The sequence below is a fragment of the Bos indicus genome, chromosome 1 (assembly GCF_029378745.1).
Source record: "Bos indicus isolate NIAB-ARS_2022 breed Sahiwal x Tharparkar chromosome 1, NIAB-ARS_B.indTharparkar_mat_pri_1.0, whole genome shotgun sequence".
In the NCBI taxonomy this organism is placed as follows: domain Eukaryota; kingdom Metazoa; phylum Chordata; class Mammalia; order Artiodactyla; family Bovidae; genus Bos; species Bos indicus.
Genome location: NC_091760.1, coordinates 153008052 through 153031872, shown reverse-complemented (window position 1 = coordinate 153031872; position 23821 = coordinate 153008052). Strand labels below are relative to the sequence as shown.

The window sequence follows — 23821 nt, the reverse complement described above, 5'->3', positions numbered from 1 at the left end:
GCTGAAAGTTGTAAATATCCCTTACAGCAACAAATGGTCATTCGGAATGCTTACGGCTACTAATAGGAAATGCCGAACCACAGAATGCAGTAGATATTCAAGATGGAAATGGACAGTAAGTTTTCATCATTTTTTTAATTAGTTTTAGGATCTAAGACAGATTTTCCGTCTTCATACTTTTGCCCCTATTTTGGTAAGTCTGGCATAGTGTGTAACTGAGCAACGTCCAACACAGCTTTTTAAGTATACTTTAAAGCTGAGTCAGAGAAAGACCTGTTTAGAAAGCAGGCCAGCTCACTGTGCTCTCAGGGGCGAGGTCTCAGTGGTGACGGGGCTGCTCCTGTCGTTGCCCAGGACTCCTCTGATGCTGTCTGTGCTCAACGGGCACACAGACTGTGTGTACTCACTGCTCAACAAAGGCGCGAACGTCGATGCCAAAGACAGGTGGGGAAGGACGGCGCTGCACAGAGGGGTAAGCAGAGCGTTCTTTCCTGAAGTTTTTATGACCTCATTTTACCTGAAACTGAACTAGGCTGTGTTTATATTTTTCTTCATTAAGTTTTTACCAAATAATCTTTACTGTTTCTTTCACTGTCTCAGTTTTTGAACTCTGATTTTAAGCAACCACAAAGCATAACTTAATCCAGAGAAACAATATTGAAACAAAATTTTAAAACCCTAAAATCTTGAATAGTCTTATACATTTTTTTCTTCTCTTTCTTACACATTTTTATCTTTTTTTTTTTATAGAAAACTGATTTATATTGGAATTTTCTTTTCTTTTTTTTTTTTAAACTTTACATAATTGTATTAGTTTTGCCAAATATCAAAATGAATCCACCACAGGTATACATGTGCTCCGCATCCTGAACCCTCCTCCCTCCTCCCTCCCCATACCATCCCTCTAGGTCGTCCCAGTGCACTAGCCCCAAGCATCCAGTATCGAACCTGGACTGGCAACTCGTTTCTTACATGATATTTTACATGTTTCAATGTCATTCTCCCAAATCTTCCCACCCTCTCCCTCTCCCACAGAGTCCATAAGACTGTTCTATACATCAGTGTCTCTTTTGCTGTCTCGTACACCGGGTTATTGTTACCATCTTTCTAAATTCCATATATATGCGTTAGTATACTGTATTTATGTTTTTCCTTCTGGCTTACTTCACTCTGTATAATAGGCTGCAGTTTCATCCACCTCATTAGAACTGATTCAAATGCATTCTTTTTAATGGCTGAGTAATACTCCATTGTGTATGTGTACCATAGCTTTCTTATCCATTCATCTGCTGATGGACATCTAGGTTGCTTCCATGTCCTGGCTACCTTTGAAATATTTTCATTCAATTAAAAGGCCCTTTTTCCTAGTTTTCATATTACTCTTATTTTGAAAAAATCACCACTGTAACTAAATTCTCAAGCCACTTTCAAAAAAAAGTACTCAAAATATGATAAATGCCTTGACTGGTGAGAAGACATGGGGAATACAGACTTTAAAATTCCTAATTAGCTACCATTGGCATGTAGTACCCAACATAGTGTATTCAATGGCATGCAAAAATTTTCTTTTCAGGCAGTCACAGGCCATGAAGAGTGTGTGGATGCATTACTTCAACATGGTGCTAACTGCTTATTTCGAGATAGCAGGGGCCGGACACCAATACACTTGTCAGCTGCCTGTGGACACATTGGTGTTCTTGGAGCCCTTCTGCAGTCAGCAGCATCTATGGATGCAAACCCAGCCATGGTGGACAATCACGGATACACAGCACTTCACTGGGCCTGCTACAATGGTTAAGTACACAGACAGACCCGCATCCCCTGCCCACTGTGTTGTATACCACAGAGAGACAGCTAACTGTTACACATTCTGACTTCCATGAGAATGTATCAAATTCTAGACTGGAATCTGCATATGTTTTCTGAGCACTCTGCAAGTTAAGATCCTTATATCAACGGTAACGTGTATGTTCAACATTTTAAGAGAATGAAGTCCTAGTAGAATAGATCGTAGAAGCAGAAACTAGAAACTTTCACAGTGAAGTGAACTTGGCTTCATGGTTATGACAGACTGACTTTTAGCCTGCAGGAGAATAATTGTCACCATTAGTCCTTTTACAGGTAATCTCACCAAAGGTCAGTGAGAGAAATATAAAGCTATTTTTAAAGGACAGGTGTTAAAAACAGGATTGGCTTTTGAAATGTCACTAAAATAATTTAAGTAACAGCACGTTGAGAGATTTGCTCATCTTAGATAACAGTTGACTATGTTACGTATAGTGGAAAACATCAGTTCTGTCAAAGTGTGTGCTTAGGGTATTATCAAGGATATGAAGGATTTTTTATTTGTTGTTTTGAATCTCAATGTAGCATTCAGGTTATTGTTAGTCATAAGAACATATCTACAAAACTAGCTGACAATTCTAACAACTTTCCCTCAAAATGTACAGAAAATAGAAATTACCTGTTTATGTAATATCCACTTGCTTAAAAAAAATAAATATGGTGGCTGTTCTAAACTTCAGCTAATTGCCTTGCCACAGAGGAGGCATCTATCTTTTTGTAATAAACTGTTTCACATGATTCTTTTACTGGGAACCATTTTGAGAAATAATTGTTGAGTTGCAGTAAAAGAGGAGAAATACGAATCTTGCAAAGTTATATTAATAATTTAATCAAACATTTTCATGAGCATTTTCTAGATACACTATTTTAATTTTCATATTAATCCTTGTATCAGAATTGAGAGCTCTGTTCTTTTCTTCTGAGAAAGATTGCTTTCTTCTTGAGGATTGGCCACATTTGGTCATTTTGCAACTCTGAGTACTGACTGTTGTTGTTGTTGTTTAGTCACTCAGTCATATGTGACTCTGCAGCCCCGTGGACTGCAGCACGCCAGGCCTCCCTGTCCATCACCATCTCCTGGAGCTGGCTCAAAGTCGTGTCCATTGAGTCAGTGATGCCATCCAGGCATCTAATCCTCTGTCTTCCCCTTCTCCCACCTTCAATCTTTCCCAGCGTCAGGGTCTTTTCTAATGAGTCAGCTTTTCGCATCAGGTGGCCAAAGTATTTGAGCTTCAACTTCAGCATCAGTCCTTCCAGTGAATATTCAGGGTTGATTTCCTTAAGGATTAACTGGTTTGATCTCTGCAGTGCAAGGAACTCTGAAGAGTCTCTCCAGCACCACAGTTCAAAAGTATCAGTTCTTTGATGCTCAGCCTTCTTTATGGTCCAACTCTCACATCCATACCTGACTATTGGAAAAACTATAGCTCTGACTAGACAGACCTTTGTTGGCAAAGTAATGTATCTGCTTTTTAATATACTGTCTAGGTTTGTCATAGCTTTTCTTCCAAGAAGCAAGCATCTTTTACTCTCATGGCTGCAGTCACCATCTGCAGTGAGTTTGGAGCCCCCCAAATAATGTCTGTCACTGTTTGCATTGTTTCCCCATCTATTTGCCATGACATGATGGTACCAGATACCATGATCTTCCTTTTTTGAACGTTGAGTTTTAAGCCAGTTTTTTCACTCTCCTCTTTCACCTTCATCAAGAGGCTCTTTAGGTCCTCTTTGCTTTCTGCGATAAGGGTGGTGTCATCTTCATATCTGAAGTTATTGATATTTCTCCTGGCAATCTTGATTCCAGCTTAAGCTTCATCCCTGCAATTCATGTGATGTACTCTGCACAGAAGTTAAATAAGCAGGGTGACTGTATACAGCCTTGACAGACTCTTTTCCCAATTTTGAGCCAGGCCTTTGTTCCATGTGTGGTTCTAACTGTTGCTTCTTGACCTGCACACAGGTTTCTCAAGAGGCAGGTCAGGTGGTCTGGTATTCCTGTCTCTTTAAGAATTTTCCACAGTTTGTTGCAATACACACAGTCAAAGGCTTTAAGCGTAGTCAGTGAAGCAGAAGTAGGTGTTTTTCTGGAACTCTCTTGCTTTTTCTGTGATCCAGCAGATGTTGGCAATATGATCTCTGGTTCCTCTGCCCTTTCTAAATCCATCTTGAACATCTGGAATTTCTTGGTTAAAGTACTGTTGAAGCCTAGCTTAGAGAATTTTGAGCATCATTTTGCTAGCACGTGAGATGAGTACAGTTGTGCGGTAGTTTCAGCATTCTTTGGCATTGCCTTTCTTTGGGATTAGAATGAAAACTGACCTTTTCCAGTCCTATGGCCACTGCTGAGTTTTTCCAAATTTGCTGGCATATTGAGTGCAGCACTTTCACAGCATCATCTTTTAGGATTTGAAATAGCTTAGCTGGAAATCCATCACCTCCACTAGCTTTGTTCATAGTGATGCTTCCTAAGGCCCACTTGACTTCACATTCCAGAATGTCTAGCTCTAGGTGAGTGATCACACCATCATGTACCATGGAAAACTTGAATAGTTAAATATATTCCTAATTCAAAAGCTTAGTCAGTTTCATTTTTTTTCACTATACCAGATCTTTAGCCAGAGCAGATTTGAAACAATAAAAACCTTTGGATTTCAGCTCTTCCTTTGCTTTACAGTATAATTTGACATCTTACAAGTATAGGGAAAATCAAATAGGAGTAAGACATCTAGACATGGGAAATTTATTTAAGAAATCAGTGAGATAAAACTATTTTGAAGCAGACTTTTATTGTGTGTTTTGTTTTTTTTTTTTTTTTTTTTGATCAGTGAGAATTAGCTCTTGGAAACATCATACAGTAAGGTATTTTTTCCTCGGGTAGAGCATTTACTTGTAAAAATATTGCTGTAACTGTCCTTTGGAGAGTTGGTATTTATTATTATAACATTCCTACCAAGCCCTTCTGGAGAACATGGTTTTCTTTAAGTGAGTTCCCTACTCTATCACTGCTGAATTTAGCCTCTCTGAGCACATTGTGTACAAGACAAAATTTTGCCCAAACTACATGCCGGGTTGCCATTTAAAGATCATAACAGATGTGTCTAATTTCCAGGCTCTAGTAGAATTGGTAATGATTCTGAATTGAGCTGGAAGGAATTAGATGTGTGTTGCCTCCATGTACAGAGAATGTAAAGGCAGTGTAAAATTAATACCATATTTACAGACAAAAGGCTATTTTATAATTTTGGCATTCTGAGAGTAGAATATGTAAATAGTTTTACTTTGACTAGTAATTGTACAGCTGAAAAGAAAATTGGAAGCACTCCAACAGAACAGAAAACACTCTCTTAAAATGGATTGATGGCAACACTTTAGAAGAGAACTGGTTATACATACTCAGCTTTAACATTCAGATTTTGGTTTGTGGAGTCATTTAGCCACAGAACTAAGAATATTTACATGATCTCATGTGTTCCTTTCAAAAATGTATCAAATTTTTTTGATGCTTATAAGCATCTTCAAAATATCCCTCTAAAACATAAGGAGACCAGTTTTCTCCTTCTTTTATAACCCAGGACACAAAGTGAAGGTTTTCAGCTTAACATGATCCAGCGATGACTGCTGGCCCCAGGACTCCCTTTTAGCTGTCCACAGTCTGCTCAGGCGGTGACTCCCACATCTTTCCGTTTCAGGACCTGTGGCTTATAGCTATTAATATTTACTGTATGGTAAATTAGGACTGAGAAATTTAAAGATGTTTATTTTAAAATAATAATAAATCTATTACATGTTAATAGAAATAGCATTTTTATGAGAAAATAACTATTAAAAAAAAAATACAGTAGCAAATTTCTTTGATGGCTTGTTTTAAGAAAAGAATAGTTTGCAGTCCCACCCTGGAGCTCCCAGACCACACCTTGAGAACTGCTATCCCAGGAAAATAGGAAACCCTCAAATCAATACTGGACCATTGACCTTCACTACTTCTTGGCCATGAGTTAACATTTGGAGAGGGAGAGCTAAAGCAGGGTTTCTCAGCACTATTGACATTTGGGGCCAGACAGTGTTTAATCCTTTGTTGTGACTGTCCTGTGCTTGCAAGAGGTTTAGCAGCAGCCCTGCCTTTTACCCACTAGATGCCACAGCACTTTGCTGCCCCATCTCCAATGTCATAAGCAGAAATGTCTCTAGACGTGGCCAGATGTCCTCTGAGGGCTAAAATTGCTCCAGGTGAGAACCACTAGATGAAAGAACTCACAGGTGACGGAGCATAACCACAGGTTTCCTAGAACATACTTTCTTCTCCTGGTAGAAACGATTATAGTGTAACAATTAAGTTGAACTGTTGTTTGAGAATGCTAGGGTAAAAGAAATAAAGCATCACTTTGTTAACCAAATATTAAGCCATGGAAATAAATTAAGAGGCTCTTTAAGAATCTACTTTACTCCTAATATGGATCCCAAATGACTAACAAGGTAGAAGCAGGATGTAACTTTCCATCATTAACGCAGCAACGAGGGCGCTTTTACTAAAACCCTGCCTTTGACAATTGGGCTTAAGACAATCTGGGGTTTGGGTTTTCCCATTTTTAAAGTTGCTATTAAAAACTGTGCGCCTGGGGGCTTCCCTGGTGGCTCAGTGGTAAAGAATATTGCCTGCCAGTGCTGGAGACATGGGTTCAGTCCCTGATGGAGAATATTGCTGAGCCTCTGCTCTAGAGCCTGGAGCCGCCTAAAACCCATGCTCTGCAACAAGAGAAGCCTTAACACCAAGACTGCAGAGTAGCCCCTGGTCTCTGCAACTAGAGAAAAGCCTGCACAGCAGTGAAGACAGAGCACAGCCAAAAATAAATAAAATTGTTGAAAAAAAGAAAAAGTGTGGACCTGATACTTACTAGTAATCAGTTATTGCCCTTTAGCTCAGCAATATCATTTCCAGAAAATTGTTCTTGGAAATACAAAAGAAATAAATACTTTTCTCTTTAAGATCTGAAATATTTCATTTATAACATTGATGATTATATCACAAAGAAAAACTAGCAGTCACCTTGAAATCCATAATTATAGAGATTAAATCATTTATGATATGTTCTGATACTGTGACATTCTCCCAAACATTCAGCAATAGGATGTCTACATACACTACTATGAAAAGACATATAGTTTTTTAAGTAAAAAACAAGTTGCAGAATGTCCCAGTTGCATAAAAATGAAAAAGTATGTGTTATGTACATGCAGTTGTATATGCCTAAAAATGTTCTGGAACTGTAAGGCAGTAGGTCCAGAGAGTAGAACTGGGTGTGGGGACAGGGACGTGTACTTTTTTTTCCCTCTAAACATTTCTGTAAAATAATACCATTGACTCATTCCTATAACCAGAAAATATTTCAATTCTGAAGTTAATTGTGCTCCATAAATAGTTGTTCCCTGGTTGCTTACTAGTAAAGAACCTGCCTGCCAATGCAGGAGCACAGGTTCAATCCCTGGATCGGTGAGATCCCCTGAGAAGGAAAGGGCAGCCCACGCCAGTATTGTTGTTGCTTGGAAAATCCCAGGACAGAGAAGCCTGGTGGGCTACAATCCATGGGCTCTCAGAGAGTCAGACGTGACTTAGCTACTAAAACAACAATGTTACGTAAATATATATTATTTTGAAAGTTACACTGCTGCTGTTGCTAAGTCGCTTCAGTCATGTCCAACTCTGTGCGACCCCATAGACGGCAGCCCACCAGGCTCCCCTGTCCCTGGGATTCTCCAGTCAAGAACACTGGAGTGGGTTGCCATTTCCTTCTCCAATGCAGGAAAGTGAAAAGTGAAAGTGAAGTTGCTCAGTCGTGTCCAACCCTCAGCAACCCCATGGACTGCAGCCTTCCAGGCTCCTCCATCCGTGGGATTCTCCAGGCAAGAGTTCTGGAGTAGGGTGCCATTGCCTTCTCCGAAAGTTACACTATTTATATGTAAATAGGTCATTTCAAGAAATAATGCCCAAATAACTCTTAATTGGTCACCATGGAAAAAGTGAGACTAATTTTTGTCCCCCACAAAGTATTTGTCATGTCAATAATAAACTGCTGAAGTTGTACTTTGGATTTCAAAGTGTCTAAAACTGTGATGTTTAATGGGTTCAGTGAACTGAACTGACTACTTGTAATCCATGTAAAGCCTTTTTTTAATCTGTTGGGATATGTGGATATGTATGGACACCTCAGTATTTTCTTGGTATTTTAATATCTGATTCCTATTTACTTATCTAGGTCATGAGACATGTGTAGAACTCCTTTTAGAACAAGACGTTTTCCAGAAAACAGAAGGAAATGCTTTCAGTCCGTTGCATTGTGCTGTGTAAGTAAAGGCAGAATGAATCGGATTTGATTTGAATATTTAAGAAATAAAGCATAGCTTTGAGAGTGATCACCTTGTTACCTTCACAGAATAAATGACAACGAAGGTGCTGCTGAGATGTTAATTGATACATTAGGCTCCAGCATTGTGAACGCCACAGATTCAAAAGGAAGGTAGGAATTCAACCATGTAGAAAATTTCATCAGTTATTAGATTAATATGGGAGAATTTAAAGAAACCCCATTATTACCTAAAGGTTGGTTTTATATTTACAAGTATAAATTGTTGCAAAATCTTCATTATATTCTCATTATAAAAGGCTTTTCTCCCTTGACCAGGAAAACTGGCTAAAGATTTCCCTTTGTTAAAAACATACGTTCTTGTTGGGCTTCCCAGGTGGCGTGCATGATAAAGCACCTGCCTGCCAGCGCAGGAGATGGAAGAGACTCCTGTCAGAGTCAGGAAGAGCCCCTGGAGTAGGAAATGGCAACCCACTCCAGTATTCTTGCCTGGAGACTCCCATAGATAGAGGAGCCTGGTGGGCCACAGTCCATAGAGTTGCCAAGAGTCGAACACAACTGAAGCAACTTAGCACGTGCTTGTTACCCAAAGGCTCTTTGTTGTTATTGTTTGTTTTTTTTGTTTGGCTGTGTTGAGTCTTAATTGTGACAGCATTTTTTGTTGTGACTCAAGGCCTCTAGTTGTGGTACACAGCCTCTGAGCGTGTGGACTCAGTAATTGTGGCACACAGGCTCAGTGGGATCTTAGTTCCTCCACCAGGGATCGAACTCTCATCCCCTGCATTGCAAGGCAGATTCTTTTTTTTTTTTAATGTGTTCGGTTGTGTCCAGTCTCAGCACACAGGCGCTGTGGCATGTGGGATCTTAGTTCATGAACCAGGAATTGAACCTGTGTTGCCTGCATTGCAAGGTGGATTCTTAACCACTGGACCACCAGGGAGTCCCCCTAAAGACTGTTTTTAATAAAGTTAACATTTCTAATTATGAAGAGTCTAACAGTTGTAATAGATGACAGTATTTGGGGCCGGATTTGTTTCTTTCAAAGGTTCCTTTAATGATGTAATTTTTTTTGGCAGTTTCATAATTTACCCATTAGTTTACCTAAATAATAGTTATCAAAAATACAAATTTTTGTGGCAGGAATTAGTAAGCCTATTTGTATCCAGGCAATGGTTTTATAGCCTGGTATGTAAATCCTTGAAAGTTGCTTGTCATAAATTAAGAATATACACGCACAGATTTAGCCCAGTCTTTGCATTTCTCTGTGGGCAGAACTCCTCTGCACGCAGCCGCCTTCACAGACCATGTGGAGTGTCTGCAGCTTCTGCTCAGCCATAATGCTCACGTGAACTCTGTGGACTCCTCTGGGAAAACACCTCTCATGATGGCTGCAGAAAACGGACAGACAAACACAGTTGGTAAAGAAACCGCTTGAGGCTTTTGTTGTTCTAAGTGTGAATGTTGCTTATGTACAATATAGCTTCCACTCTGGTTCACTGAATTTTCCATTAGTTATCTCACCATTCCTCAGACTTAAACCCTTTTACCTGCCTACACTCATGTTTTCTTTTAGGCCCACAGTATTTTCACTTGCCCTCGTGTTAGCAGGCAGTGTTAGGATGGTCAAGAAGCCTGACTGTGGAGTCAGACTGCATGTGAGTCCTGGATCTGCCAGCTGGGTGGCCTCATGCCTCAGTGTTTCCATCCGTACAGTGACAAAAGGAACAGTACCTCCTCACGGGGTTGTTCTGAGAGGTGAATGCGTTACTGTAAATCTAGGGCACTTAGAACAGGCTGAACTACAGTGAGCGCTCACAGAATGAGTGTCAGTTGCTGTTCTTGTCTGTTCCTTGTACAACACACACACACACAAGGATATAATGTAGACCTTTATTTTGCAGTGTGTTTTTGCACTTACGTTTTTGCCAGAGGGATATTTTTCCTTTCTGTCTTCATTTCTCTACAGTGAGTTATTAGTAATCTGAGGTGTATGTTCATATACAAAAGAGTTGATACAATTTTTCCTCCCAGAGATGCTGGTTAGCAGTGCTAGTGCAGATCTGACTTTACAAGATAACAGTAAAAACACCGCCCTCCATTTGGCTTGCAGTAAGGTAGGTACACATCTTAATATTTTTTGATTGTTAATATCGACAGTGGCATTTAAGGTTTTTCCACTTAACTAAAATGAACAGAGCTAGGGACCAAACCTGTCTAATAATCACTGGCATCAGATTTCTTGGAAAAAATATTTACTTATGTGTGAAGCACTATGGTACATGAAATTTCCAGTAAGCCAAGCAAGTTTTAGACCACAGGCTTAAATGTAATTATTGTCTGTCTCTAATGTCTCTAACCTTAAATATTCTTGTCCTCTTCTGTAACTCCATTACACCAATTCATGTTTGGATGTATATTTAAGACATTAGCCAAGAAAATGCATAGCATATGAATGGTGGTATATACATATATATATATAAAATACGGATGACGACTGGGGTGTATTGAGTGTATAAAGTTATCCTTGATGGTGCCGAAGTTTTTAAGAGTTATTTGTCATAATTTTAGGGTCATGAAACTAGTGCCTTGTTAATACTGGAAAAGATAACAGATAGAAACCTCATCAATGCAACCAATGCAGCTTTGCAAACGTGAGTACTTCCAGTGTCTAGTGTAAACCTTGGAACCTTTAATTATAAAAATGATTAATGGAATTCTTTTCTAATATGACTGGAATCTGTCACAGAAGCAATTAAAAAATTAAAAAACAGTTCTTATAATTGACAAAACTCATTTCTAAAATCATCATAATTAAAAGACATTATTTAAGTTTTTGAACTGAAACCCTTATTCTTGAAAATAATAGGTTGTTTGTCAATCCAGGTTTATGGTGAAAAGTAATACTATTCTGTGTGTTTTACAGTAACCAACTGGAATAATACACTTAACAACAAATGAGGCACAAAGTTTTACACATGTCTGTAGCTAGAGAGATTTCAGAAATAATCAGGCTCTTAATGTGAGCCGCCAGTCCTGGGTGACCGCCTAAATCCTGACCCAGCGTCTCCCGTTGTTCCTCACCATTTTCATTTGCTGTTCTGCTTTGAGACTTAGTAAAGAGAAGAATCTTACAATAATGTTCCCATTCAGGTCTCAGTCAGATCCCTGAAGGGTCCAGAATGAGTCACGGAACCTGTAAACTATCTTCAAAACCTGTTGGCACTTGCGCTGTTGCAGTTTACAGTTTTTATTGTTTAATACATGTGTTTGCCAACTGCATTTCTTAAAACAACTTAAGATTGCAGTTTAGTTAGTAAATCTTTCTAAACGTTGGTCTTGAAGGAAAGTGGCACGAGAGTCTGGTAGAAGTGGGAGCTGCTGATGGCCGGTGCTGGGTGCAGCGCTGACAGGCGCTCTGGGTCCTGGCTCTCCCGGGCCTCGCTCCTCTCGTCACTGCCGTTGGGACCAGGGGCCTCCGGTTTGCGTCTGTGGGTCTCCATAGCCTAGCGTAAATGGCCTTCAGCAACCAGGGTAGAGAGTGAGCACACACATGTGTGGGCCTGCACACATGGATGTGTACACGTATTTTTTTCTCTCCAGACCTCTGCATGTTGCTGCCCGAAACGGGCTGACAATGGTGGTTCAGGAACTCCTGGGGAAAGGGGCAAGCGTGCTTGCGGTCGATGAGAACGGTGAGTAGCGTCTGCTTCCTCTTTCCCTAACCTGTTAGACGGCGTTGGCCTTTCAGTGATCCATACTTGAAGGAAAGGAGACTTGGGGATTTTTTATTGGTCAGAGAGGAGAGCTGGAGCTAATACTGACTGGGGCTTACCTTGTGCAAAGGGAACAAGGGAAGGAGAAACAGGGAAAGTCCATCTAACAGGTGAACTCCTGAGTTTCATGTATCTGTTAAATCAGAGTTGTGTTTGCCTGCTCAGTCACTCAGTCAAGTCCAGCTCTTTGCGACCCCATGGACTATAGCCCGCCAGCCTCCTCTGTCCATGGGATTTTCCAGGGGTTGCCATTTCCTCCTCCAGGGGATCTTCCCGACCCAGGGATCGAACCTGGGTCTCCTGCACTGGCAGGCAGATTCTCTTTACCAGCTGCGCCAGCTGGGAAGCCCAAATCAGAGTTAGGGTTTATTAACTTTGGTTTAGTGATACCACCTCTGTTATTTTAGTATTCAAAGAATTTGTTCTTTCAGCAAACATTTATCAAGGCCCTTACTTGAATGCCAGGTTTTATCAGAATCTATCTTCCCATCCATGTGCTGGGTGCTGTCCTCTGCCTGCCTCAGGCAGTCACTGTAGCAAAATCTCTTTGCTTTGTGTCTTATAATAATGGCTTTTATAGGATCTCTTTGCAAAAAAACATCATTTCTCTCATCGTAACACACCTTTCATTACTCCCTCTGCTCCTGCTGTGGCCATATTTCCCTGTCCCCCTTTGCAGCACAGTTACTCAGGAGCCATTTCTCCCTCTGTCTCCAGTTCTTCTCCTCTTTCTTTCTCCCTTGAATCCCCTCTGGTCAGACCTCACCCCCGCCACACTGCAGCACTGTGCTCAGCAAGACCACCAGTGCCCTCCACAGTGTTAGGGTCAGCTCTGCTTTGACTTTACATCCAGAATTCGACACAACCGATCATTCCTTCCTTAGGAATAGGCTTCTAATGTGGAATTTAAATGTATGTGAAATACCAGATGTTAAGGTTGCAGTCTGCCATAGCTAGTGTCTGATACTCCCCCAAGTAGTCTCCACACTTTGCATTTGCCGCACGCTGTTCCCTGGACCAGCAGATGCAGATCTCTTACGGCAGGATAAGGGTGGGTCAGAGAGAATGCACATGATGCTTATTACAGTGTCCTTCTTAGGGGTGTTCTTCATTCACAAATATCTGGTTCCTTGAATTAGTAACTGGATGAGGGTTTATAACTTCTTATTTTGTTGTTAAATAACTGTATTTACTGGAACTGAGTATTTTTTATTTTACTGATTTTTTTTTTTTTTTGAAGTGTGACATACAATGTTCTGTTAGTTTCAGGTATACCCATTTTTTTGCATTTTCTTTATGTGGCTTTCTGGACTCCACACTTTCTTGGCTTTCCTCCTACAGTACTATCTTCAGTTTCTTTTGCTAAGTTTCTCTCTCTTCTCCTCAACCTGTTACTATTGGAGGGCTCTCAAGTTCAGTACTTCATTCTTTTTGCCTTCTCTACACATCTACTTCTGTTTCATTGGACACTAAAGCCTTTGTGTGGTTCACAACAGACCGGAAAATTCTTAAAGAGGTGGGAGTATTAGACCACCTTACCTGCCTCCTGAGAAATCTGTATGCAGGTCAAGAAGCAACAGTTAGAACCAGACATGAAACAACAGACTGGTTCAAAACTGGGAAAGGAGTACATCAAGGCTGTGTATTGTCACCCTGCATATTTAACTTCTGTGCAGAGTACATCATGCGAAATGCTGGGCTGGATGAATCACAAGCTGGAATCAAGATTGCCAGGAGAAATATCAACAACTTCATATACACAGATGATACCACTCTATTGGCAGAAAGCGAAGAACTAAAGAGCCTCTTGATAAGGGCAAAAGAGGGGAGTGAAAAAGCTGGCTTAAAACTCAACATTGAAAAAACTTACAATCATGGCATCTAGTCCCATCACTTCATGGCAAATAGATGGGGGGAAAGTGGGAACAGTGACAGGCTTTATTTTCTTGGGCTCCAAAATCACTGCAGACTGCAGCCATGAAGTTAAAAGACACTTTGCTCCTTGAAAGGAAAGCTGTGACAAACCTGGAGAACATATTAGAAAGCAGAGCCATCACTTTGCCAACAAAGGTCTATATAGTTAAAGCTATGGTTTTTTCCAGTTATCATGTCCAGATGTGAGAGTCAGACCATGAAGAAGGCTGAGCACCCAAGAATTGATACTTGCAAACTGTGGTGCTGAAAACGATTCTTGAGAGTCCCTTGGACAGCAGGGAGATCAAACCAGTCCATCCTAAAGAGAATCAACCCTGAATACTCATTGGAAGGACTGATGCTGAAGCTGAAGCTCCAGTACTTTGCCTTCCTGATGCAAAGAGCCGACTCACTGGAAAAGACCCTGATTGGGAAAGATTGAAGGCCAAAGGAGAAGGGGTGACAGAAGATGAGATGGTAGGATGGCATCACTGAATGGACACGAGTTTGAGCAAACTCAGGGAGATAGTGAAGGAGTAGGGAGCCTGGCATGCTGCAGTTCATGGGGCTGCAAAGAGTTGGCCACAGCTTAGTGACTGAACAACACTCCCTACATTCACTCTCTGGGTGACCTCATCCAGTTCTGGGGTTCTGAACACTGCATCTGTGCTGAGAATGTGTAAGTTGTGTCTCCAGCTGCCTGACTGACAGCGCACCCTGTGACTGTCTGGTGCACAGGCCCAGACCTGGACTGCTGGCCTGTCCCCGCTGCAAGCCTGCTCTCGGCACAGCCTGGGCCCAGCTGATGACCGTTCCCATCCTTGCAATTGCTCCTTGACCCCCTCATACCCAGGGCACAATGCACCAACATGTACTATTGATCAACCTCCAAAGTATATCCAAGTATGTCCACTTTTCCCCGTCTAGTACACCCTTGGCCAGGATCCTTTTAAAATACGTGGGAAGGGGCTTCCCTGGTGGCTCAGTGATAAAGAACCTGCCTGCCAGTGCAGGAGACACGGGTTCGATCCCTGGTTCGAGAAGATCTGATATGCCATGGAGCAACTAAGTCCATGTGCCCACAACTACTGAGCCTGTGCTCTAGAGCCTGGGAGCCACAGCTGCTGAGCCCACAGGCCGCAACTCCTGAAGCCTGAGTGCCGTAGGGCTGTGCTCCACAGTAAGAGCAGCCACTGCCGTGAGAAGCCCAGCACTGAAGCCAGAGAAGCGTGTGGGGAGATGCTGCTCATCCGAATCTCAGTTTACTGATAGTCCTTAGATGATCTCTCGGGGCCGACTGGGTCAGCTCTTTCTGTTACCACTCCCGCTTGTCTCCTCGTCTTACCCCCTTGTCCAGTTCTGCCACGGCGGCTCCTCACACCATGTACATGATGGTGGATGTGCGTCATCATCTTTCTTCCGGCTTCCAACACTCTGCCCCCAGTGGTCTTTGACTAAACCCTTCACCTGTTTCCAGTCTTAGCTCCAGTGTCATCTATTCAGTGAATCCCATCCCGACTACCCTTCTTATACTACAGCCTGCTGATCACCCCCATCGCATTCTCCATTCTTATTGCACTGCTCTATTCCTTCCTTTTCCTTCTTTCCACAGAGAGTATCTTCTAACATATGAGGGCAGGAGTCTGTGTGCACAAATCTGTTTTGAGTGGTTAGAAGAGCCCCTGGCCACATCGAGCTCAGTGGGTGTGTGTAGGTGATGGTGTGCTGAGCAGTGTGCTGAGTCCTGCAGACACACCGTAGGGTCCAGGACAGCCAACTGCCTTGAACAACAGCGAGAAGAAGCAGGCTGTCAGAAGGCCCTTGAAGCAGTTCAGTTAGAATAAACCTAGAATGCCGTGAGAGATGTCGGGGAAGGTATCCCCCGCAAAGTGCCTTCTGAGCCAGAATCCAAAGGACAAGTGAAAATATGGGAGAAAACTTTCTGAGAGAGTGGTATATTTAATAGAGATACAGTGCAGGGCAGCCTGAGTACTAAGTTACACCAAACCAGAGTCTCTTGGGAGAAGGCAATGGCACCCCACTCCAGTACTCTTGCCTGGAAAATCCCATGGATGGAGGAGCCTGGTAGGCTGCAATCCATGGGGTCGCTAAGAGTCGGACACGACTGAGCAACTTCACTTTCCCTTTTCACTTTCATGCATTGGAGAAGGAAATGGCAACCCACTCCAGTGTTCTTGCCTGGAGAATCCCAGGGACGGGGGAGCCTGGTGGGCTGCCATCTATGGGGTCGCACAGAGTCGGACACAACTGAAGCGACTTAGCAGCAGCAGCAGAGTCTCTTAGGTCAAGTGGCAAAGGATCTTTGTGTCAGACTAGGTGACAAGTTCACAGTCAGGGTGGGAGGAGGGAGTGGGCAGAGTACGGCAGAGATGTTGCAGATGAAAGAACGTTGATGTTTCTTCCCTCCCCAGGCTCCAATGAATCCCATCAAAAGGGCATTCATCAGAGCCTGGGGAGGGAAGACGTGGCCTGCAGTCTGGCATGGAGTGATGTGGGCAGGGGAGGGGAGGCCATTGTTTAAGATGAGAATGTAGGAGGAGGAGCTGGGTTCACTTAGGAACGTGAGAAAAGTTCACTGGCAACTCCAGGTGAGTAATTGGATATAGACGTATGGACCTGGAGCCCAAAGTCAGCAACATCTAGGTTGGACATAGAAATTTGGGAATCATTCGTTTAATACAGTCATGAAATCCGTAGAAGTGAGTGGTACCACGTACTAAGATAAATTCAGTCTCACCTGATTTAAAAGAAACTTTCACTGTCAGCAAATTATATTTCTGGAAATAAGAAGCAATATAGATTAAAATGAAGAGCCTAAATTGCTAACCTATAGCAGATATTTGGTCACATTATGAGGCTGTACATCAAATAGCCAATAGATGATCTTTGTTGGTCATTTTCAAGGTTTTATATCGCTTTTCCATATGGAAAGCATAATAAACAGATGACAGTGAAGGTCGCCTGTGACCTGATGTCTTCTTGCATACTTTGCAATATGAGATAGTAATCAGGGTCCAAAGTTGGCAAGTCATAGTAAGTACCCATCTTATTTTGTAATTAATTCTAACCTTCAGATTAATGATCCAGTTATAAATTGCTCCAGTAACAAGAGACGTTGATGATTTAATTAGACTCTGTATTTTCACTGTCGTCTTTCCTGACCCAGACAAGTGTTTCCAGTTTGTTGCTCAGATACTTTGTTGTGGTGGTATTGTTCAGTCGCTAAGACTCTTTTTTTTTTTTTTAAACTTTACAATATTGTATTGGTTCTGCCATATATCAAAATGAGTCCGCCACAAGTATACATGTGTTCTCCATCCTGAACCCTTCTCCCTCCTCCCTCCCTGTACCATCCCTCTGGGTTGTCCCAGTGCACCAGCCCCAAGCATCCAGTATCATGCATCAAACCTGGACTGGCGACTCATTTCATATATGATATTATACATGTTTCAATGCCATTCTCCCAAATCATCCCACCCTCTCCCTCTCCCACAGAGTCCAAAAGACTGTTCTATATACATCAGTGTCTTTTTTGCTGTCTCGTATACAGGGGTATTGTTACCATCTTTCTAAATTCCATATATATGCGTTAATATACTATATTGGTGTTTTTCTTTCTGGCTTACTTCACTCTGTTGTAAGTGAAACTCTGGCTCCAGTTTCATCCACCTCATTAGAACTGATTCAAATGTATTCTTTTTAATGGCTGAGTAACACTCCACTGTGTATATGTACCATAGCTTTCTTATCCATTCATCTGCTGATGGACATCTAGGTTGCCTCCATGTCCTGGCTATTATAAACAGCTATGACTCTTTGTGACCTCATGGACTGCAGCACAGTAGATTTCCCTGTCCATCACTGTCTCCCAGAGTTTGCTCAAATTCATGTCCATCCTCTGCCACCCCCTTCTACTTTTGCCTTCAGTCTTGCTCAGCATCAGGGTCTTTTCTAGCAAGTCAGCTCTTCACATCAGGTGGCCAAAGCACTGGGGCTTCAACTTTAGCATCAGTCCGTCCAATGAGCATTCAGGGTTGGTTTCCTTTAGGATTGACTGGTTTGATGTCCTTGCTGTCCAAGGGGCTCTCAAGAGTCTTCTCCAGCACCACAGTTTGAAAGCATCAATTCTTCAGCACTCAACCTTCTTTATGGTTCATCTCTCTTTATGGTACATGACTATTGGAAGAACCATAGCTTTGACTAGATGGACCCTGTGATGTCTCTGCTTTTCAGTACAGTCTAGGTTTGTCATGGCTTTCCTCCCAGGGCGCAAGCGTCTTTGACTTTCATGGCTGCAGTCACCATTCTCGGTGATTTTAGAGCCAAGAAAATAGTCTGTCACTGTTCTACTTTCCTCCCATCTGTTTGTCGTGATGGGACTGGATGCCATGATCTTAGTTTTCTGAATGTTGAGTTTTAAGCCAGGTTTTTCACTCTCCTCTCACTCTCATCAGGAGGCTCTTTAGTTCCTCTTCACTTTCTGCCATTTGGTTGGTGTCATCTGCGTATCTCAGGTTGTTGATATTTCCCTGGCAGTCTTGATTCCAGCTTGTGATTCATCCAGCCCAGCATTTAAAGTCAGTCTTGTACTGAAGAAGGGAACATATACAAAGGAAACATTTGTTTGATTTAGGAGCTTTAAACCTAAAGCTTTAAACGTAACAGACTACAGAGGAAACCGAGGTCCCAGATGGATGATTCCTCCACTATCTCATAACTTATCTGCATCCATCCAAGTTTTCTCAGGGTTGGATTTATGTTTTTCTCAGTGGACTATGACCCCAAAAGAAGTTAAATGGTGGCCATGTGTTTTCATTGAACATGCATATTTTGAGCACCAGCTCATAGCCTCACTCACAAATCTGTGCACATTTAGGTTTCTCAGCATGTAAGTCCTTCCCTACAGAACTACAAATTAACGGTAAAACTCCCCCACCATTCTGAATGAAGTTTTACCAGACTTTTCCCCCCTTATTCTAGCCTGATAGCATCTGGGAACTTGGATGGATGCAGGAGGATGAATCATTCTAATTAAGCCAGCTTATTATATAAGCCAAGTAATTTAATATATGTCTGAGGTTGAAGACCAGGGTAGGTTTACTGCCTTTCTTTAGTGAAATGAGTCTCAGGATGAGTGATTTTTAAACTTGTTTTTAATTCCAGGCTATACCCCAGCTTTGGCCTGTGCTCCCAACAAGGACGTTGCAGACTGCCTCGCACTCATTCTGGCCACCATGATGCCTATCTCGTCAAGTAGCCCTTTATCATCCCTGACGTTCAATGCCATTAACCGTTACACCAACACCTCGAAAACTGTCAGCTTCGAAGCCTTGCCCATCATGAGAAATGAACCCAGCTCCTACTGTAGCTTCAACAACATCGGCGGGGAGCAGGAGTACCTATACACTGATGTGGACGAGCTCAATGACTCCGATTCAGAGACCTACTGACCGGCTGAGCCAGAGACCCGGGGAGGCTTCACACTGTGCTTTTTCAGGAAAAAGGCACTTTCTTACTCACATACAAATGCAACCTAAGAGAGATGGCAGAGTGCGCACACAGAAGAAATATGATCACGTTAGGAAGAAGAGTTGTAAAGGCACGTTTTACGGAAGGAACTTCCAGTGTCTTGAAACAGACTTGAGCAGAGGGGAACACTTGATGGCACAGAGCCTTGTGAAGCTGTAGGCTTCAGGTTTGCAGTGCCAGGAGTTATTTGGGACACTGCACCCTAATCTGCTCACACGAGCAACACTATCGTGAAAGAAGAGATAAGGACACTAGATTTCAATTTTATCAATAAAACTACAACTAAATTTAAGGGCAATAAAAGTTTGGTACAATAGGCATGATGTGCACAGCAAATTGCCAAAGGACCAAATAACTCGGGTTTTAGTAGAGCACCACTTTGCGGAAACTGGAGCGGGTGAAACTAGACATTATCCAAACCAAACTTCAATATTTCGGAAAATGAAGCTGAGATTTGGTTTTCAATGTTGATTTTTTTTTTTTTTTAAAGAAAACATCTGAAAGCCTTCTAATATGTATTAAACCATGAGAGAAAGCAGATGTATTTTTACATTTTTTTTCTTTTACATAAAAATTTTAAAATTCCAACTTTTATAATATTAGAATTGAAAACCAGCTGACTGGGTGCAGTCAGGGTGAAAATATTTGTGATGTAGACACGTGATAGATTGGGGTCAGACTGTTGATTGCCGGGTTTTGAATGGTTTAGGTTTAAAACTGAACTATTTTTGTTTGAAAATGTAAAGAATTTCCTCAAAGAAGGAAATTTGATAAAATCAGGAAGTGGATGATTTTCACCCTGTTGCAGCCGAGTGGTCCTGGGGAGTGGCGTTTTCAGCCTCACTACTTGGATGGTACACTTTCGTCACCTTTATGTCACCCCCGTGCCTCCACAGTGGGTTAGGGTATTTTTGTTGTCATTGTTTAGTGAAGAATCAAAAAGAAAAACTCCCTTGCTACTCATAAGTTAACATCATCAGGTCTCTTGGAAGGCATTTCTGTACTGGGCAAGGTTTAAAATACTAAAGCCTTTAGGTCTTATTCACATTTAAAGTAGCGTGTTTATAACATGCTACTGTTTAGGGAAAGAAGCGACTGCCAACCAGATTGGAAGACTGCCTTTCAAATAACAAAAAGAGGCGGGGAAGGCTGATGTTGGGCTTTTAAACGACAATTTATAAGGGTCTGCTTTTACTGTAACTGTCACCTTCCCAGTGAAAATGATTTCAATTACGTAGGGGGTCTTCCAGGTCGGGGTAGAGTTCCATAAATTTTGACAAAGTGATTCCCAATTTCATTTTATTCTTTTTGTATCGTGAAACTGGAAACTTTATGACATTGTAAATTATCAGCTGGTTTTTCTGAATATAAAGTGTGAAAACACAGAACAGTATTTTGATCTATTTGATAATTTTGTGGGTTTTTGAAGAATTAATGAGCATGTAAATAGAAATAGTGACTGCTTGAATACTGTATTTACTTGCACTCTTTCAGTACATCAAGATTCCTGTATATTTTAGAGTATAATAAAACACAGATGTGAGTTGTATTTAATGCATAATGTATTTGTATCTGTGCATATTACTTAAAAATCTATAAAGTTTCTAGGGCATTGACTACTAGATTTTAAGCATTTTTTCTAAAATATTTACAGAAATTATAAATGTAATTGTCCATCTTTTCTTTATAGTATAAAGAAGTCATAATGAACCCTTCCTAATTATTAGTGGCAGGAAGGTGTTATATGCATTTTAAAGACAGCAGACTACATTTTCTTTTGTACCTTTTGAAAAAAAGGAAAAAAACTCAAGAGGATTCTAAAAGTATACATATGTGTACTTTCTCTTTCCTTTTAGGAATTCTCTTCTGAATTCCCTGAGGGAATTTCCTAGAGTCTCAGAATTGAAAGAGACCTGAGGTTCATCCAGTCTAGCCTCTTAACAAATGCAGGAGCCCCTTCGACCAGGGTGATCCTCCCACCCTGACACTTGCAGTGACTCTACCTCACCGGGCAGTCCACTCAGTTGCTGAGCAGCTCCAGCTGTTAGAAAGGTCTTCCTTAGGTGGAGCTGAGCCTCCCTCCTTCCCGGGAACTTAGGTCCTTGGGCCCCGGGTCCGTCCTCCAAGAGAACACGGAGAACCTCGGCAGGACGACACATGCCCTCTTCTCTTTTGCAGGCTGCTGGACTCATCTGCTGAAGCCATTTCCAGAAGGACTCATTAGACACGCTGTTAGATTTACTGCCTCTGATGAAACTCAAGGTGTAGCTATAAAGTAACAAGCTGTTCTTAATTTATCCTCACACGCACCAGAATTCAGAGCTTGCGTCATTTTACGTACATGATGCCCTGACTAGGAATACTTGTGAAGTGTGTCTTCCGATCACTGGCCCACTAGGGAAGCTGTTCCGTTGCTTTACGGTCTCATTTTGTGATGGGCTGTCCCCTGGCTTGATCAGCCACTTCCTTTGGTTAGCACCAGCGAGGGCAAATCCCAAAGCATCGTCGTGAGCCACGCTGCAGCAGCACTGGCATTGGAGGAACCCGCGGGCTGCTTGAATGAAGGGGCACAGCGCCCGCGCGCTCCTTTATAGCTAAACCTTGTGCGTCAAAGGCGTCCAGGCCCTATTCTGTAATGGTTTTATACTCGCACAGAATAGAAAAGCCTGCTTGCTTTTTTAACTTCTGCATGGAAGATGACATCTGAAGTATCTGATGTGTATTATAATACCAGCTTCTGCTCTGGAACTGCTTTTAGGGCAGTGGTGATAATAGCAAATAACCTCCTTTAACAAGACAAACAGTACCGTTTAGTTCAGGAGCTAAGTATAGCTGTTGATTTGGGGTTTAATTTGGCTTATATCGGACCTTTTAAATAAAGTTTTTTAATGCAATAAATCAAGTGTCTTTCACGTGCAACCTTCTTTTTCCCTCAAAATATCTGACTAGTGTTGAACTGTAACTGGTTTTTACCTTTCTTTACTAACTTATTGAATTTTCAATAAAGCTGTTTTAGAATTTAGATGAACCTTTCTAAACAAGCATTTTAAATACAGTTATTCAACAAATACTTATTGCTTGCCTGTTACATGCTTGGCAATGGGCAGAAAATGAGCCTCAAAATTGGGGTCTGGTCCTCTTGGAGCTTATAGTTTCATCATGGGAAGGTATGTGCCTAAAAGTGGAAAGTGAAAGTGTAATTGATAAACTGCTAACTGACGCAAGTCAAGACTACAACACGATCCCTGTGGGAAGGGTGAGAACAGACTTCTTGGAAGGGTAGGTACCTAAAAGTGGAAAGTGAAAGTGTAATTGATGAACTGCTAACTGAAGCAAGTGAAGACTACAAGATCCCTCTGGGAAGGGTGGTCAGAACAGACTTCTTGGAAGAGGTGGTATTTAGGCAGAACATTGAGGAACAAATCTGATTTGAGCAGGTGGAGAAGCGGCAAATGATAGCCCGAGTGAGAACAGAATCAGCAGTTCTTAAAATGCTTGGTGGAGGGGAGGTGGATGGAACGGATATCAGCACTTAGCATGTAAACCTACAGAAGTATTTATTATGCACAGAGATTAGATGGAAGTGAGAGCAAGTAGATATAAATAAGCGATGGGAGGAGCAGGCCAGGAAGACTTGAATAACTTTGCCAAATCGTCTTAATGCTGATAATAGTAACAAAGTGCATACACAGTGTTTGTCATGCGCCAGGCAAGGTTGCAAGTACTTGAAATCCGTCTCTTAATCCACACAACTGTCCTATGAGGTAGCTCCTATTCATAGCACCATTTAACACAGGAGGAATGAGGCAGAAAGGTGAGCTGAATTCTGCCAGAGCTTGTTTGGCCCATAATTCATTAGGGTCTAGGTTCACATCCAGGCAGTTCCCACCCTTGGTGTTCGGTCACCTGATGACCTCTGATAACACTTTCAAGTCCTTGTTGAAATTGGCCATTTTGGAACTGGACCATATGCTTGGCCACTAAATGAGGTAGGTTCCTTTCAGCTTTGTTATCCCACGTCACGAGTTTGAGAAGAAACACAAGTACCGCAACACCTGCCGTGTGCCAAGCAAGAACTGTGCTAGGCTCTGGGCATAGTGCAGGGAAGGCGGCGTGCTACCAGTGTGTGTCCTCCCGGTGGAGCCTCGGTGGAGCCTCAGAGAAGGACAGCTGCTCGTGTTTCTTTTGCTACTGCTGCTTCAAGTCTTGTCAAGCTGACATCCTCACTTGTGCCTCTGCAGGTAGCTGGCGGGCTTGGCTTGGTGGTGCTCAAGCGGGAGCCTGGCTGGACTTGGCCGCGTTGTGAAATGGGCTCCATCTGCCCCGGTCTGTGTTCCTGTGACCTGAGCACAAAAAGGCAAGCCTGCCCTCCGCGCGCAC

The 23821-nt window shown here is 42.0% G+C and overlaps 1 protein-coding gene across 5 annotated transcripts in view; it reads left to right on the top strand.

Moving 5' to 3' along the window:
- Window positions 1-20995, top strand: part of ANKRD28 (ankyrin repeat domain 28) — a 225751-nt gene extending 204756 nt beyond the window's left edge. For all 5 annotated transcript variants that reach the window (XM_070797137.1, XM_019964561.2, XM_070797139.1 and 2 more), the window contains 10 exons: window positions 28-115; window positions 355-472; window positions 1574-1793; window positions 8097-8184; window positions 8274-8357; window positions 9477-9622; window positions 10236-10318; window positions 10773-10855; window positions 11805-11896; window positions 19076-20995. In XM_070797137.1, the coding sequence (XP_070653238.1) occupies window positions 28-115; window positions 355-472; window positions 1574-1793; window positions 8097-8184; window positions 8274-8357; window positions 9477-9622; window positions 10236-10318; window positions 10773-10855; window positions 11805-11896; window positions 19076-19362 (1289 nt within the window). In that variant the 3' untranslated portion in view covers window positions 19363-20995. The remainder of the gene's footprint in view (window positions 1-27; window positions 116-354; window positions 473-1573; window positions 1794-8096; window positions 8185-8273; window positions 8358-9476; window positions 9623-10235; window positions 10319-10772; window positions 10856-11804; window positions 11897-19075) is intronic.
- The last annotated feature ends 2826 nt before the right edge of the window (window positions 20996-23821 follow it).